General features: G+C 33.9%; 2 protein-coding genes and 1 non-coding gene across 3 annotated transcripts; 1 reads left to right on the top strand and 2 right to left on the bottom strand.

Moving 5' to 3' along the window:
* Positions 1-4,654: 4,654 nt before the first annotated feature.
* Positions 4,655-4,726, bottom strand: Trnag-ucc. The gene has a single exon. It is a non-coding gene; the product is annotated as a tRNA-Gly (tRNA).
* Positions 4,727-4,986: 260 nt separating this feature from the next.
* Positions 4,987-8,626, top strand: LOC124353583 (leucine-rich repeat extensin-like protein 3). The gene is made up of 2 exons (XM_046803487.1): positions 4,987-5,548; positions 8,510-8,626. The coding sequence occupies exon 1, from the start codon at positions 5,209-5,211 to the stop codon at positions 5,545-5,547; it is 339 nt and encodes a 112-aa protein (XP_046659443.1). The 5' UTR covers positions 4,987-5,208; the 3' UTR covers position 5,548; positions 8,510-8,626.
* Positions 8,627-9,043: 417 nt separating this feature from the next.
* LOC124353582 lies at positions 9,044-16,121 on the bottom strand. The gene is made up of 3 exons (XM_046803486.1): positions 15,955-16,121; positions 9,998-11,382; positions 9,044-9,326 (listed from the first exon to the last, which is right to left on the bottom strand). The coding sequence occupies exons 1-2, from the start codon at positions 15,998-16,000 to the stop codon at positions 10,475-10,477; spliced, it is 954 nt and encodes a 317-aa protein (XP_046659442.1). The 5' UTR covers positions 16,001-16,121; the 3' UTR covers positions 9,044-9,326; positions 9,998-10,474.
* Between the last annotated feature and the right edge of the window lie 3,033 nt (positions 16,122-19,154).

The raw sequence follows: 19,154 nt of genomic DNA, 5'->3' as shown, positions 1-19,154 counted from the left end.
GTAGCTTATTGATTAACCTTACACCAACTTGAGATGGAAAGTATTCAAAAGCAGCAGTTATGTACTGTGCCATACGAAGGTTGTCCCGGCCTCTAGTTCCGTATTGGTGTACGTCGCTACCCCGAAGTGAGACACACTTGAATCGGCAGTAAAGCACGACGTCGAGAATACAGAGGCTCGGCAAAGTCAGAAATTTAAGCTCCCCGAAGGCTACTTTACACGACTCCCGTTGTTTAATTTGTAAATGATTCTGGCAGCTTTATTTTGCGTTCTAAAAACATTATTACATTTGTACATAGTCACCCACAATTTCAGACCATAATCTAAATGTGGATGTATTAGGCCAAAGTAAGCTGTCTTAAAAATATCCAAGGAACACAATGTTGCCAAATTGCATAAGACATAAATGCCTGAATTAACCTTTGAACAGACAATATAGATGTGATCGTTCTATGTCAGCCCTCGATTAAGGTGCATCCCAAGAAACTTGGCCTTCTTTTCAATTAATAGCTTCATCGATTGGTCGGATTTCGTTTTCATGTTGTTGAATACAGAATCACGCTTGTCTTTTAACATTATTTGTTTTCAAATTTATTTTTGAAAAATATTCAATGCATGCATTTAGTTCTTCAAAGCCTTTTATACCAGGATCTCGTTAAGTTTTTGACTTGGTATCGTCAGCATACTGAATCACCTTTCCATTACAAATTGATGAATTCAGTCTGTTGTCGTAGATAAGAAATAATATTGGTCCTAGAATTGATCCCTGTGGGACTCCATAGGGATATTTTAACTTTGCCTGACAGGGTATTCACGATCAGTACAATCTGCTCTCTGTCATTTAGGCATGACGAAAGCCATTTGTGAGGCAGACAAAAAACTCCGTTTGCCCATAACTGGGTTGGTCTGACCGAAATTTAAGTATAAATTTAAATTTTGACTTAATCTTGAAGTTATAAATTTAATTCAAATATTACATTCCGTATCCAGTATAAGATTGGTGTGTGTAGGAAATGTAGTATAAAAACGTAATTGAGTTCTAAAAATGAGTGTTTTAAAATCGAATAATTTGTAGTAATTGTACTCTATTAAAGGTTTATTTATATAACGAGCAAAATGTGTAGAATGTGAGTGGGAGAGAGTTTGACACCATTATTTTGTAACAAAGAAGCCGGCCTGGTCGAACCGTATTTGAGCAGTACAAGAATGGTGCGCTGCGCTGGAACATACAAGGTGATGTACCACACACTATCATTACCATGCGCGTTCCCATGGCAACGGACACATAAATAAAGCAGACATTGTTGGCTCCCTGCTGACAACAGCTGATTCGCTTTATTTATTGCCCCTTTGATCAGCTGATGTCCTATCAGCTGTTTGAGTGGCGGCTGAATTATATTTGGCCGACTTGAAAACGAGTTTCGTTGTTGGGTATTCTTCTTTTCTGTGCTACCCAGCCTTTGTGAGAAGGCTATGTCCTCGTTGGTCTACATTTTAACTTTCTTTCTATCTACTCGATATGAATGCTCTGTTTTTGTAATAATAATGACTTGATTTGTCGTCATCTATAAGTTTCAAAGCCTGGATGTTTGTTTCATAAAATAGTTTTAAATTTATAAATAACCTAAGTTTTTGCATTATGAATGCATCATTTGATCTGTTATAACCATGTCATTAAAATTCTTAATTTTAGATTCAAAATTATAATCTAGACTTTTTCTAAAATCTTTCATCCGTCTTAAATTAACTTCCAATAATATGAAGTAACTAACTGGTCGATCAAAAGCTTTAGAATGAACCCTTGACCATATTTTAAAAGTCAAATCAAATCAAATCAGTTTTTTATTGCCGGAACATTATACAACGCATGGAAAATGTCATATTTTTACTTTTTACTGGCTAAAATTTTTGTCAAACACACCACAAGAAATCTCATTCAAACATACAATTTTGCAAACGTACCCACATCCATTCATTCACCAATTATTCCCCACTTCCAGCGACGAATTTTGTCAGTCTTTTTAATTGGTGGTCTCCCAATCATAAGCAAAGAACTCGTCAACATTATAAAATGTTTTTGACACTAAAAAGCGTTTCAAACGAGTTTTTTAACACTTTGAGTGTTGAAGTGTTTTTAATTGAATCTGGTAACTTATTGACGAATTGAACACCTGCCTGTGAAGGCAAGCGTTCATAAACCACCGTTTCTGTGTCTACCAGTTCGGTAGTTATCTCTGCCTCTAGTCTCATACATATGTATGTCTCGGCCATTCGTCATGGCACATTTAGACATACAAAAACAGAGTTGTTTCCAAGATGTAGAGACTGGGCAGCGTCAACAGTTGCAAATTTTTGAAGGCTTCCTTGCACGTCTCTCTAAATTTCAACTTAGCGATAATGCGGATCGCTTGTTTTTGCAGCTTGAACACTCTTGATTGTTTGCACAAGCTCCCCACAACACCAGCCCGTAAGTGAGGGCTAAAGATTTTGTGATATTTTACAATACATAACTTTCTTTAATAAAAATTAAACTATTTATCCATCACAGTTCGCATTTCGAGAGGGAAAAGGAATGTTAATGTAATTTATTCCCTTACGTCAAGCGTAAATCAAAATATGTCAGGTACCTGAAGTACCATGACTTCGTCCTAAAATTTTGGCATTATAAATGTTCCACATTCTTGGATAAGATCTTAACTTCGGGGAAGAAAACCCGTTAAAGAAAATATACTTTGTAAAACCACAACCAAGCTCTCGAGATGAGCTACCACGTGTCTTGGTAATTAGATCCTCGCGTATTAATTTATTCCTCAGGGATCGGTGATTGGCCCTTAATTGTTTCTTCTATTTATAGACGATTTTCCTTTACCTTTGCCGCCTGATTGTAATGTTTGTGTCTTCTGTTTGTAGAGGAGAACTAGAAATAGAGTAGCCTAATGGGAACAACCATGGTTGTCATTGCCCTCTGGAATGGGTCAGCAGGAGACGTAAACCATGTAAGCTAAGATTGTAGGGTTACACAAAGCTCACTAGGAAAATTCAGATTCTTTGTCTGAACTTTTCGGTGACTGTTTGACAAATCCACGCATATAAAATATTTAGCAATTGATATCGTAAAGAGACCTAAACCAGACAATTATTATGTCTGTGAATTGCTCAATTCAGAGCAAATACATTATTATAAGGTTCATTAACCTGAATGGAATCCGATAGTAACGTGACACAATATTTCAAAAGTTTTCCATACATGTGCCATTCATTGTTTAGAGTTTTTACGTTTCGAGATGCACACTACATCTCCACAGCAGGTTCAAATAAACACCCAACTGATTCCTTTTGAACGTAAAGAAGTGAACACCTTAAGAAAACACAGAGAATATTTATCTGATAAATTAAGATCTAATTAAACTACTCACTATTTCAAGATTCCCCCATATGCATGGCCTTCCCACAATCCACAAACCTAGCTAACATCCCTCTCCGACCAACAAATCGTCATGATTCATCTTGCAGGAAATTGTATAAAGTCTTTTTTTATGTTTTAACGCCATTGGTAGAAAAAACTGATTCTATTATTGAGGGTTCTAGGGATTTTGTAGAGAAGTCAATATCCATTGAGTTGACTGACAAACTAGTAAGTTTCGACGTTTAAAGTCTATTCACAAATGTAATAGTTCCAGAAACTTTCGAAAATAATTTAATCACTTCTCAAAAAAGCTCAAACATTAAATGATAGGACTGAACTTCCCGTGCCAGTAATTATGGAACTCTGTTAGAATTATGCACTAAATGCAATTATTTTGAGTTAGAGACTCAAATTTACCGTCAAGATGAAGGCATAGCAATGGATTCTCCACTGTCTCCTATTTTCGCCAATATATTCATGGAGGAATATGAGCAAAAAGCCTTGGGTTTAGCTCATTTCAAACCGAAGATTTGGTGGAGGTATGTGGATGATACCTTTGTTGTTTTTTCCTCATTGAGACACTAAACTGACTGAGTTTTTGAATCATATTAATAGTATTTCTCCTTCCATCCGCCTAACAATAGAAGTGGAAGTCCAAAAAGATAAACTTTTTTTCGATGTGTGTGTATTAAGAGGTAGGGATGTCCTTAAGACTACGGTGTTTTGAAAGAAAACATACACAGAAAAATATTTAAATTATCAGTAAAACCACAAAAATATGGCAAAGAAGGAGTGGCCTACTCATTATTTGATAGAGAAAAGAGATTATGCTCAGATATACATGGAATAAAAGAGGAATTTAAGAAAGTTTAAGTCCTTCTAGATATTTTAACACCATTGGTAGGAAAACTCACTCTTTTATCCAAATTCTAGGGAATTTGTAAGTAGTCAAAATCATTGAAGTTGACTGAAACTGACATGCTAGTACATTTTGACGTTAAAAGTCTATTCAAAAAGGTATGTTCCAGTTCCAGAAAATCTTGAAATTATTGAATCACACCTCAATGAAGACCAAACATACATGAAAGAACTACACTTCACTTACCAGTAATTATGGAACTGTTAGAACTATGCACTCAGTGTGTGATAAATGGTACTGGCTGCTGCACTGTCACCTATTTTCGCCAACATATTTAAGCAGGAATTAAAGCAAAATTTTCAAGTAAATGAAGAGAAGCAAAAAGTAAGTGCGATGGCCGGGAATCGAACCCGGATCAACTGCTTGGAAGGCAACTATGCTGACCATTACACCACCATCGCACGCTGGAAGAAAGGCAGACCTTGATGAAAGAGAAAGAGAGAGAAAGGAACTCCACGTCTCATCTGAGTAAAAAAATTGCCCAAATTTCGCACTTTAAATGTCACGGTTAAATTAAAAACGGTTCTTCTACATTGTCTGTCTTCAGGAAAGTTTCTTACAAGACTGTGACTCTGAGATTTAAAAAAGATAAATCTCGATTTTTTTAAATGTTAAATACGCTTTATTGTGAGATTTAAATTGTTAGTCGTGCTCAAAAAATCTATGCACTCAAGAGCGTTTATCGCGGCCAGTATAACCGTAAGGAAAGGAAGTTCGTGCACACAATAACTTTCATCGCCACGTTCCTTATAATAGAAATCACATCAGTGGTTATTGTGAAACCTAGTAAATATCGAGTGGTTACCAGATAAGGCTGACACATCGAAGGCTCATATCTTATCTCAACGAAGTTAGTCAAGGAGATATCTTACTACATTACGAGATGGGAAACCATCACGATCATCATCATCACCATCATCCTCATGACTGCTGCTGTATGGAATGTAGGCCTCCACCACCCCCAGACCAGTGCTGTGGTCCACCACCACCCCCTCCACCCGGGTACGGACCACCTCCACCTCCTGGGTACGGACCACCTCCACCTCCTGGGTACGGACCACCTCCCCCTCCTGGGTACGGACCACCTCCACCTCCTGGGTACGGACCACCTCCACCGCCAGGGTACAGGCCACCTCCGCCAGGGTACGGTCCTCCTCCACCTCCTGGACCTTGGCCACCTCCTCCACCTGGATATGGAGGACCCCCACCTCGTAAATACTGAGGTAAATTATTTCATAGAAGGCCATATTAGAGGTGTATTTTAGTTATAAATAAAACGTTTATTAACATTTTTGTCAACCACTCAAGCTTACTTTACTGATAGGTTTAACTAGATCACAAGACTGACATCAAATTGCGAATTCATCGCTGATTTTTACATAGTTCTGATTTAGCCAGAAACCGATTGGAATGTACGTATATTTGTAACAAACTGTTCTCCAAATTACCATTGACATCTATAGCTGATGTCAAATATTGTGGGCAAAGATCAACCAACCCATAAGGTCAATTAATTTCTCATGTGTTTTTTAGTATACGAGATATTGTGCTATCCATGAAATAACCTAACAATCATATCCGAAAGATGTTTTATAGTTGTTAAGACATTATCTAGGATTTTTTTATGCTGTAACTAATTAATTTTATAATGTAATTCAGTAATAGAAATAGTTCAATCGTCACGTCAATCTCATGAGTGGTTGACGCATTTAAGTGAAAAAGAGTAGATTTTGGGCTGATGTCTAATTATTTATATATTAATATATAAGCTAAAGAAATAAATAGATACTGCTTTGGTTTTGTTTTCTTTACAATGATCGGTGAATAGTTTCTTTCAATTTTATTTTCGACAACTAATTAATAAAGATAATTCGAATTTTTTCAGTTTTTTTTACATCTTTACACATGGGAAGTAATGGTCGTGCCGGCTATAATTTTTTATACTCTTATAAATATTAACGTTCATCAAAAGGGGAAATATTCAGAATTTTAATAAATTAGAAAAGTGATGAATAAAAATTTAACTCTTCAAAAGTAAAATTTGGGTTGAACATTGATAACCTTCTTGAAAACTTAGAATCAGAAAAGTTCAAAGTCTATGGGTGTGGAGTTTTAACGAAGTTGTAAAAGTTGAGTCTTGCCAACTAATAATCTATTAATTAACTAATAATTTATTAAAAGGACTTTAAAAACGGAAATACTGACTTTAACTCTTGCATCCTAATAAAAGTTGGACTACTGGTGTCCAAACACTAGTTTTAAGGAGAATAAAACAAATTTTGAGTCATTGAGTCATTTTCAACAATATTTTTGATCACAGGCTTCTTGCTAGTAATCTCTTCTTCTTAAGAGTCACCACTATATTGATCGAAGAGAATTTTGGTAGTAAAATATTAAATAGGAACTATTAATTTAGTTAAAATAACTTACGAAATTGTGAGGGGATGTAAATTTAGGTTTTAATCATTATTATATATTAAATTAAGTTGATAACAATTAATAATGTGGTGATGAGGTGGATGAACACAAAAATAATGTAACTTAAACAAAATTAAGTAACAATACAGTTAATTATCTTAACATTAACATTTATTTGGGAGTGCGGATGGCCGAGCGGTCTAGGACGTTGGAGCTTGAGTCTGAGTTAGAGGTAGTGCAGGTTCTAATCCTGTCTGCGACCCTTGCACTTTTTATCAGTACAATCGACCTTGTACTGTATCGACTCTCCCCCTTATTGTGTTTGATAAGATTCTCACACAGGCCAGTGGCCCATGAGGGCGGACAGAATAAGGCATACAAGGGAATCGGCTTCTCCTTTAAATAAATAAATATAAAAAGGAAAGGTGTAAAAGTAGCATATGTTATTGTATATTAAATCGATTTGTATCATATTTATAATAAATGAGAAATAATGATTTATGAAATGTGTGCCACATTAAGTTTGCTGTACTTGCAAAATACGTGAACAAATATAGACGGTTTCTCGTATATGGGTTCCGGTTGCGTTTCTGACTGAAAAACACATTATATTGTATCTATTAAAACTAAATTAACTAACATTTCAGTCGAGTTACAGTACTTAAAATCATGATTAATTACGTGAGCAGTCCTATCTGACTAACATTAAACGAGCCACAGACACAGTATATAATTCTTGTTATGATCTTCAGTGTTTACAATGGGTGTTGTACTTTTTAGGTTCAGCGTTTTATAGTGTCCCGCCATTTGCTTATAGCGAAATCCGATTTTGTTTGTTCGGACGAGATTACCTAGTGTGTTGAAATTTGGCATGAAACTTTGCTTATGCGACGGTATTGAATACCGTGAACAACGGTCTGTAAATACAAAATCGCAATATTTCAATGAAGATTCACTGTTAGGTTAGACTAGAACAAGCTCCTGCATATAACTAAAGACGATGAGCTAGACATTACTTACTCTAGGTATTTCTTATCGGGGACACAGATAAAAGTGTTATCTAATCAGGAGTACTGTCACATGGTCGAGCCTGTTATTCCAACTCCCTGTCCTTGTGTAAGATCTGAGTGCTGGGCTTTCAACTTACAGCTGATTAATGCGTATGTTTGATTTAAACTCCTTTGTTAACCACAAGGATTCGGAACTTTTTGGAATAGGGTTGGAGTGTTTGAACTTAAGTTGATGTTAAGGTCTGATTTGATGTCTAATGTTGGAAAGGTTTTATATGTGGCTGAAAGTAAAAATTAATATTTGTAGTTATTGATACTGTACTGTATTTTTCTCAACAGTGTTACTAACTTGAAACTTTGCACCCATAGTTTATTTTTTTTATAATTCTGAATATTTGAAAACAAAAAAAAACTTAAAGTTCAAAGCAAAATACAATATTATGCGTGACAGTGTTTTAACATGGAGGCCCAACAAACTACAAAGTTGTTGTTAGTTACCCAACAAAACACCTGCAAATAACATGTTGAATAGTGAATTCACAAAGAATTGTATTTACTTAAAAATATTTAAGAAATCATTTCATTTATTAAATTATAATAAATTTAGACAATGCCTAGATTTACAGGAGATGGGCGTACCTACCCCCATAATACAACGATGGCAAATGATCATAACTCTGCTTACAACCAACATAACTCAAAATTATTACAATATAATTTTGAAACTGATTTGTATGTGTCTTTTTATTTTTTCAGGTGCCCAGGAACGTTTTGGAGGAGCACTAAAAATATTTGCCGAGATTTTGCTATTGAACTTTTACTTGTAATCAACATGTTGTATACGATTATATAATTAAATGTTATTTTTATGGATTTCTTTGTCATATCATTGAATGTGTCTCCTCTTCAATGTTAACCCAGTTCAATATGTTATACTTAGTTTCATCAATGACGTGCAACTTAGATTAAAGTGAAATGTGTTTTACAAAGAACATTTTTTTTAACTCTATATCAAGTTATAGTTATTGAAAGAAACTATTTTAGCTAAAAATAATATTTTATGCTCTGGTACCTAATGTTTCCTAACATAAGAACTGTGTTTATCTTCAAAATATTTTAGCATCCTAGGATAAGTAACATACATTCCCATTATTTTATACCAAGTTGCCATTAATAAATTATAAACTCAGACATAAGGTTCTACAGAATTATTTAAATTATGTTTGACTTATTATTTTGTTTTTAAGTAATAAGAAAACCTTGGTGTAGAAGAAATATGACAACAGTTGCTCCTCTTTTATAGTTTATTTTATTTATACTCAGAACAATCCATTTCCAATGTTTCTAAATCTAAAAGATTTTCAAAAGTATGAACAGTAATCAATCTAGTTAAACACAAATGAATCTACTGTGAGTATAAAAATGAAGATTTATTGTTAAAACAAAATAAACTTAATAATAAATTATTATCGTGGTCTCAGATCAACATCATTTTTTTTGTTGACCAAGGTCCCCTGTGTCTGATTGCGGAGAAAGAAATTGATACAAGTCTCCATACTGCTTCTCTTATAGTCTGTAACACAATACAATGGTTAGCAATCATCACAACACAGACCCTATGTAACAGTACATACATACAATTCATACTGCTTCTCTTATAGTCTGTAACACAATACAATGGTTGGCAGTCATCACAACACAGCAGACCCTATGTAACAGTACATACATACAATTCATACTGCTTATCTATTATAGTCTGTAACACAATACAATGGTTGGCAATCATCACAACACATACCCTATGTAACAGTACTCTCATACAATTCATACCGCTTTTCTTATAGTCTGCAACACATAACCATAACTATAATTGGCAATCATCACAACACAGACCCTATGTAACAGTACTCTCATACAATTCATACCGCTTTTCTTATAGTCTGCAACACATAACCATAACTATAGTTGGCAATCATCACAACACAGACCCTATGTAACAGTACTCTCATACAATTCATACTGCTTCTCTTATAGTCTGCAACACATAACCATAACTATAGTTGGCAATCATCACAACACAAACCCTATGTAACAGTACTCTCATACAATTCATACTGCTTCTCTTATAGTCTGCAACACATTGGTTGGAAATCATTACAACGCATACCCCGTGTAACAGTAAATACAGACAATTCATATATAAATAAAATATACATAAAAATGCTAAAAATTGAGTATACTTACTTGTCCCATACAGTTTGTTGTAGGCATCTAGTTTGCAATCATTCAGAAAAATTATGAATTTCTGAATGCTATCATCTATCCCACAGACTGGTACTACACGGTCGTCACATTCTTGTATCTCCTTCTCGGGTGTAGACTTATAGTTAGGAGTTAAGAGCTGGAGAATATTCCATAGATTTTGTGGTGACTTTTCCACATTTGATGTTACTACCATTTGATCTAAACCGTTTTCAGAACTCTCCCAAGGTACATTGCTCAAACTGTCAACAGCAGATGACGCAAGTTCTTTATCAATAATTTCAAGTTTCTTAGTTTCCTCTTGGTTGGCTTTAACGCTGGATTCTTGACCTTGACCTGGTTTTTCATTTATGTCCTCACTCCTGGAGATCGTGAGTAGTGGGACTTGTTTCAGTACAGGTGCTTGCGCAAGGCCTACTTTAATATACTGGATCGGCTTATTTTCTGGACCTTTCTCTGTTACAGAGTTTTTATCAATGCCTTTACTTTGAACAAAGGCTTCAGGAGAAAACACCTCGATCGTAAGGTCTTGATTGTTGTATGAATTATTATCGATTTTTCAGGCTTATTTGTTGCTTGATCTTTTTTGATTGACCTATGAACGTTTCCTTGTGTCGGAATATCCTCATCTGTAGTCTTATTTTGAGTTGTGTTTAAATTGTTCTCACTCGGAAGAGATATTTTAGGACTTATAGGGGAACTGTTGCACTTTTTATTGGCCTCTTTTGCGAGTGTTGTTACTTCATTAGTCATTTCTTGGAAGGAAGTTACAATATGGTAGGCTGAGGATATCAGCATATCATTTCCAGTAATCTCCCTCTGTTTGGTCTTCTCAAACAACTCTTTCACCGACTTCGCAATGTGTTCAACAATTGATTTGTAAAACTTCTTCCTCAGAGATTTCACAGATTCTTCAAAAGTACTTTGGTCACAGTTGGACTCATTGAACTGTTCCAGAGCTGACATCATGTAGTGGCTGGAGATATTCACATATTCCGCTGTCAATTTGATAATAGCAGCAGTCTTGTTTATCTCTTTCACTACTCCGCTGAACATGTGCAGGATATCCTGTGCCGAGTTTCCTTCAAGAGGAATGTTCCTGACTGCATTCAGAAGATGCTCGGCTGAGATAACTGTAACTAATTTCAGAGGTGTCATGTCTAACAGGTCTTCGGTTGGAATAAAACTGTCAGTCATGATCGGCATAACTTTAACTTCCACAGGTTGAGAATTCACTTGGTCTTCAATGGTATCGCTCTTTCCCTTCGTTGGTTCTTTTGTTACCTCCCCTTTCACTGGAGGACCTCCCATATCCTCCATCATGAAGCGGGTTACGAACGCCGAAGCTTGACATAAAAGCCCGGCGGCTGAAACAGATCATGAAGTTGTTAAGCTAATTTCACTTTAAATGTTATTTAAATTCGAATGTTTAGTGAGGAAAAGACTGATCTGGAAAGCCTTGACTCAGCCATCAGTGATAATGAGAATGATTTAATTGAGAGAGATTTGGAACTGAGAATAGAAATTACCCCAATTTACTCAAATTAATAAATACACTTTTTTTCTTAAAACTGATATTACTCATCTTGAACATTAGGAACTCCACTTCTCCAGTATTGTAAAATAATTAAGGAAAGGCATAAAGAAATAAACTTTGTAATATATTGGGCAGATTGCATTTTTAAGGTTTATAGGAAACATGTGAGTAAAGGACACAGATGATCTACTCTAGACAGTCTTCAAAAATACAAAAACCACTTCAAAGTCAATCAGATCAAATTCAATCAAAATATCAGACTTGAAATCATGCAACGGCTTTTTTGACAGTGACTAAATAAAATCGCAGTAAAATAGTCAAAGTTAGTCAAGAAGATTTCATTGCCTTAAGATGTTAGAATTACTTCTGTGATAGTAGATATTTCAACCAGAGACAGTGATACAGAGTTGTCACAGAACTTACCATTTATTACACCATGCTTGTTACTAGAAGGTAGATCACGAGTCCGATATGATCTGTAGAGTACGACCTAAGTATCCTGGACACTAAGGTGGTAAACGCAGTTCGTATTGTGTGGTTTGTATGTGTCACAAACTACCACTCATTAAACATGGAGATGTCACTGAACTCGTAGTGGTTGTATCAAATGTCACGAAATGCTTGCACAGCTTTAGATATAAAGCGACTATTATAGTATTAGTGACAGCCTTGGTGGGAAAGGGTTGATTTGATATGACTGTCGAGTTTAGCTCCAGTTCACCTTCCTCTGTGTGTGGAAAACTTGGTTGCTCCACCGTGCTTAGAGATCGTGTCAGCAACATCGTAGTGCACTCAACTGTGCAAATGATGAGACAATGAGAATACCAACTCACCTGCATTACACTATATTTCATATTTTGTAATCTAGGTGTCTGATGTCGAAATGATATAATTATTCGTTTTTAGCTTCTTCAACTTTTTAAATCTCTTTAGACGAACATGCCTCCAGATTCCAGAAGTCAAGTCGGTAATAGCATCAGATTCCAAACGTTGCATTAAGAGGAAGGTGAACTGGAGCTAAACTCAACATTCATAGTATTAGTGAGTTTTCCTATCACGTAAACTAGCCTGGAAACTTTGGTTGGTGTCCTTTTTGTTGAAGTTCTAATAGAATGGGAATACATCTCACGTTCTTGTTCCAAGCAATATACAAAAAGATTGAAGAAGTTGCAGAAGATAATAATGTGTGACAACTTTCTAGGAACACTAACTGTATGGTGTTAATTAATGATTAATGACATATGAAGATAGATGAACTATCACAAAGTAATTTTATGAAAGTACTATCTTAAACCTATAAAATAATGAATCTTCGTATTGGCAAGGGATATCACTAAAACCGAATCAAAACTGTGCCATAAATATGTCCCTATGTAAGGAACAGTGTGACAAGCAAAGAGACCCAAGATCGAGGTGGTGTTAAGATCCAAATATTTTTTAGGTAATTGGAGGTATTTAACACGATAGTTTTCCTTACATAAGTGGCACCAATCATCAAATTTTGAGCGTCTAATTCCGGCGTACTGTAAGTTGTAAGAACATATGCCGATTAGTAGTTTGTGTTATTTTTAGGTCATCTTGAAAACATTTGATTTTATTTTCTACATGTTGGAGGGAATAAAAGATGTCTAGAATAAAAACTCCTCAGAAAATTTAAACAACCCAAAATTGAGATCACCGTTTAGAGCAAAATGATAATGACCAACTCATTCAGAGCAAAGTAAATGTTTCATAACTTTTCAATTCAGACAAATTGATTACAATGAAGGAAGTAAGAACTGCTTAGACTTTATGATGGAAATTATCAATACTTCTATGACCAAAAATCCACATTAAATTCTCATCAAATATGGCCTGGTATTGGTCTTTCTTATAAACAAATTTTTCACCTCTTTCTATATTCTACTGGAAAACTCAAATAAAAAATTATTCTACACGTAAAAATGAAACTTTCCTTCAGTACATTTTAAGAAAAACTAATATACTTTTGCTTTTTCTTTCAAGCAAAGTGCACTTTCTTTCCCAAGTTGTTGAAGACAGCATTCAATCAATGAAGTATAGGTAATGTACAAAACAGACTTAATTTGTTTGCTAAAGAATATGTAATATTAAAGGTAGTCAAGAAAACAGCAGGGGACTCTTCTTGATAGTGAAGACATGGGACATTTCAATTCACCAGTCATTTATCTGTCTTACTTCTCCACATCCTAATATCTAGGTTCTAATAATACGTAGTTTCCACAAATGTCTCGGTTCCACTAATATCTCAGTTCCACTAATATCTCGGTTCAACTAATATCTCAGTTCCACTAATATGTCGGTTCAACTAAAATCTAGGTTCCACTAATATCTCGGTTCAACTAATATCTCGGTTCCACTAATATCTCAGTTTCACTAATATCTCGGTTCTACTAACAACTAGGGTCCACTAATATCTGCTTTCATGTGCATTAATCTTGCTTTCGTGCTTATGGGATTATTTCTAGATCCCAAGCTACTTTTGGTTTGGCTGATGTATGGCTTTATTTTCTTACATAACATTAGTAAAGATTATTGAAATTTCTTTTTATGTATGCGTTTTGAAGACTTCTTATAAAGATGCTTTTCTAAAACCTCACACCAAGTTATCATTGTCTAGTATAATTTGAATTAATGGTTCGTGCTTATATGGTTATTCGTTACATAAGATATCTCTGAATTTTAGTCTAAATTTTAGATTAATAATTTAATTATTAAAATATATGACAGTTTTCCATAATTGAAGCAAAAGGAAAAGTTTGATCATGACATAATTTTGTTACAGGTTTTTACTGTAACTAGCAGTTACCCACGGCTTTGCATGTAATTTCAGAGACTTTGCACATGTATGAGTTTGCCTTCTTGCCACGATCAAGAAAATGTTAAAAACTGTATGTTTATGGTCATTGTAATTTACTCTAGTCTTAGTATTTTTTAGTTCCATATTCAATTTAGCCTTTTTCCCGATCATGAAAACATATATACATACACAGCTCTGAGAAGCCTACTTTTGATAAAAGACAACTAAGATAGGTTTCATAACAGTCTTTAAATCTATAGTAAAAGACTACTGTGTCTTTTATAACTACACTCCTAGCAGTTACCTGCTGCTTTGCATGAAATTTAGTAAGCATTGCACGTGTATTACCATTGCTGGTTCTGATAAATTATATTTCTAACGCCAATGTTTGAGTTTGCCTTGTTACCATGATCAAAACATATGTCAAGCAGTGTACATATTCATGCTAATTGTAAATTACATCTTTCTTAGTGTTTTTGTTCCATAGATGATTTTGCCTTTTTCCCAATCAAGAAAATACATATCACAGATCAGAGAAGCCTACTTCTGTCAAAATACAGCAGATGGGTTTTATAACAGTCTATAATTTTATAGTAAAAGTTACATAATAACTTTGTCATTTATATATAATACTTTATATTTGCTAAAAATATACAGTTAAAAGTACATTAACAATGACACTATTTACATGATTGTTTCTTTAAAACCTGAAAAATATTTTAGAATATAGAGCTGGAATTGGTACATTAGTTAAAAAGCACAGTCTAGCAAACTTTCATCTACCATAGTTCTTCCCGGCTGCTTCGAAGGGAGTTCTCAGAGTCAAATTCTGACCATATTATAATTAAAAAACTTTTCTAAGGTAGATGAGTACTTACTTACCTATTCGCTGAAATATAAAAACGGTATTAAAACTAATTGTTACTCCTAAAAAAAATGCATAACTTTACATATAAACTAATTGAAAATAGTGCTAAAATTAATTAATTAGTGCTAAGATTAATTGTTTTTAGTCGTGCTGACATAAAACAATCTTTACACTGAATAGTTGACTACATTTAACAGACTCTTTCAGTTAATATTTCACAGCTTTAGAGACCAAGATGGGATTTTTCTTTATTTTAAAGACCAGTGGAACGTAGCCTGAAGGGATTTTTGAAACAAGAATAAGCCTATATTCATACCAGGGATCATAAGAATGTCCATGTAAAAGTTCAGTACAATCGGTTGAATAGTTTACGTGTGAAAGCAAAACAAACAAACAAAGGCACTTTCACATTTATAATATTATTAGGATTAGGATGATGGTGCAGATATATAAAACATACAATTTTCACAGTTTTTCAATTAATTTTTTATCATATTTTCTCTTAACTATTTTGAATGTAGTAATTCATAACTCAATATAAGAATAAAGTACGACTTTTCACACCGAAACGAGTGTATAGTCATAAAATGTACTCTATGAGCAATACAGATTCAATAAAATTGTTAAATATTATTTTAAAATAATATCCAAAAGGTTAGCCTTATATTGTAGGCTAACTAATTTATAAGGTTACAAAATAACATTTTCATACTTACTAAAGAGAAAAGTTGAATATTTGTTCAACAACATCGATATGAACATCAAATACTTTCCACAATCCTCTCTAGTGAACTAAGCTTAGATCATCCTCAAATATACAAAAATAATTCATATCACAGACATAAATCTAATCAGATGTTCACATAACGGGTGACTAATGCATGGAACTGTCAATCCTCTAAATAGAAACAGATTTTCTACATTTGTACCATTCCTACTTTATAACTTGTTATAGAATTATGAACAGATTATGGAATATTTCAGTTAGTTTTCAATCTATAAATACACATCGTATGGTGAGAAATGATGTTGATATTAGTGATTTGAAGTCGATTTGTCAATTCATTGTTTACCAAAGAACTGGAAGTAACATATAAGTTATACAAAATTTAATTTGCAGAGTATAAAGGATTTTATTTAGAACTTTGCTATAAAACCATATGTCATTTAATTTTATTAATTTAGTTTGATTTCTTCTTCGAATTTGTCTCACATAAAATGTCTTCTTTTTATGTAGTACACTTAATACAATTAAAAAAATGTATCTATACGTCTCTGCAAATTTATCTTATTAAAAAATTAAATGTCTATTTAAACCCTAGAACTGGCTAAAGACTCGTGGCAAGTCCGTTATATATGTTCCTCCATTGGCAAATTACTCAGGGCAAGACTTTAGAACAAGGTTTTTATAATATCGAATTTATTTGGTACCAAATACAGCTTACAATGTAATATATATATATGTACACAATTAAGGGGCCCATACACGGTCAATATTATTGTGCAATATTAATATTGCACAATAATATTGACCGTGTATGAGTTATATTGAAAGCCAAAAACTGGTTGTGCAATATATTGAATGAAGTCAAAAAGTTTATAAATCTATCGCACAATCTTGAAAATATTGAGTCGTGTATGAGCAGTATTGCGCAATATCCTGCCAATTATCCGGTGGGCAATTCTCCAATGACTCTGTATCTAATCTGACAAAGTTCTTAAAATCATTGGGTTCATTTGTACGAAGCTCATTCAGCAGTATTTCATGAGTAAACTGGTTCCTTCTTTTTAACCACTCCTTCATCCATACCCGCTTCTTTCTCTTCTTCTTTGGCTTCACTAACAATGCGACCACAACACACGCTGCAGCATCCACATCACACATCTTTACCATACACCGCACACGATCTGCCTTGCCCCTCGATAATTTTGATCACTCTGATTGCGTAAAATTATTTAACTGTGTGTATCCGATCCTTCAATATCATTGCGCAATTTATTGCACAATAATATTGACCGTGTATGGGCCCCTTTTCTCTCAGAAAGATATGCTAAGTGCATTTATAAACAATACTTGAGGTTGACATAAACAAACAACTTAACATTCTACCAGCTTCTTCTTATTGGAATCAAATGCTTAATTTATGAACAAACACTCTAATAATTAAGAAATTTTATTTTGTGAGACCATAAATGTTCATTGACCACACATAGCAAACCGAGCTCGAGAAGTTCCAGATGTTTTAAGTAAATGTTTCCACATCCGCCTTACAGTCCGGACCTTGCACACAGCAACTATCACCTGTTTTCAGTAATGAAGACCTGGCTTGTGACGCAGCACTTTGATGATGACGTGGATCTGCGGGAGGGTGTGACAACCTGGGTTAGTTCAAAGTAATAAGCCTGTTAAATTACTTGGCATTCATCTAGACAGCAGGTTAAGTTGGAGCTCACATATTAATAGTCTGTGTAAAAAGTAATCTAGGGTTATCTACTTGTTAAGAAAACTAAAAAATTTTTTAACTTGTCCATGTTGATTATGGCCTACTATGCCTTTTTTAATTCTCATCTTCTGTATGGAATTGCACTTTGGGGCAATAGCAGTCATGCAGATAGAATTTTTATTTGGCAAAAGAAAGCTCTAAGGACAATTAAATCTATACCAGAAAGAGAGTCATGTTTGCCCATTTTTAAAGAACTTCAAATAATGACATTTCCTAGTATGTATATTTATTCTTGTTTAGTTAGTGTTAAGGAAAATTTGTACCGTTTAAAATCTAGGCAAGATATTCATACCCTCAATACAAGGAATAACTACTTACTTAATCAAGTTTCAGTAAGGTTGGAAGATCAAAAAGTAGCCACATCTTCGTGAAGATTAAATTATTTAATAAACTACATCAGAGAGCCTAAAAATGGAGCCTCAGAGGTTAAAAATGAATGCCTTCTACTCTGTTGACGAATATTTAACATGTGATATTAATACCGATTTTTTAATTTTTTTATTTACTATTTATACTTAGTTTGTATGTGTCATGTTTATTTATTAAGTTTTAGTTCTGAATTTTAATTAATTATTTATTTATGCTTTTAAATATACTATTGTTTTAGGGTAAACGGTTAAATATTGCTGCTATGACTTTGTCTATTGCATGTAAATGATCTTGAATCTTGAATCCTGGTTGAAGTCTCAGGCGGCAGAATTTTTATAATGCTGTAATTTCAAAACTAGTTCACAGCTATGATAAGTTCCTAAATTTGTATGTATGGTGACTGTATTGGAAAATAGTATTTTATTGTCACTTCCAAATGTAGAATACAATAATACAATACAATATTGTCTTGAACTTGTAAACCAAATCTACTTTCTAGATAGCCCTCTTACAATGGTTTATGTGTGCAGCTTGAAGTACAGTTGAAAAAAGTGTTTATTATATGGGTATTAAACTTTACAACAAATTGCCTAACAATTTCAAACAAATGCCACGTGTCGAATTCTTAGATACCTAGTATAAAAAAGTCTGTTTGTCGAAAAGGCCTACTACAAGATTTCCGAATTTCTAAATGACAAAAACATAATAATGTAGTTATGTAGATTCAGTGTTTTCTCCTAAGAGATTTAATTTAATATGATAAGAAACTCAATACCTAATCTCCATTTTGTTATTTTGAATATGTTATATTGTTACCAATTTTATTGCTTTATTTGTTAGTTGGTTTAATGAATGATTGTTATTACTTATGGTGTGCTACAATTCTAACGTTATCTGGCTCAGCAATGTTTTCCAAAATAAATGTTTATCATAGGTTTTATATTAGAGTTTGTTATTTATATTAGAGCTTATTTATTTGTTAGCAAATTATTTTAGCTGGAATCTTGTAAGATGAAATATGACAATAAACGTTTATTCATTCA

This window comes from Homalodisca vitripennis, chromosome 2 (assembly GCF_021130785.1).
Source record: "Homalodisca vitripennis isolate AUS2020 chromosome 2, UT_GWSS_2.1, whole genome shotgun sequence".
Classification (NCBI taxonomy): Eukaryota; Metazoa; Arthropoda; class Insecta; order Hemiptera; family Cicadellidae; genus Homalodisca; species Homalodisca vitripennis.
The sequence above is the reverse complement of the archived record's forward strand: the minus strand, read 5'-3'. Positions and strand labels throughout refer to the sequence as shown.

Excerpts from the sequence above, each read along its gene's own strand:
- LOC124353582 (XM_046803486.1), bottom strand. The coding sequence starts at position 16,000 with ATGTTCATATCGATGTTGTTGAACAAATATTCAACTTTTCTCTTTA. Across the intron at positions 11,383-15,954 it reads ATATTCAACTTTTCTCTTTA|CCGCCGGGCTTTTATGTCAA; the intron begins GTAAGTATGAAA and ends GATCTGTTTCAG.
- LOC124353583 (XM_046803487.1), top strand. The coding sequence starts at position 5,209 with ATGGGAAACCATCACGATCATCATCATCACCATCATCCTCATGACTGC.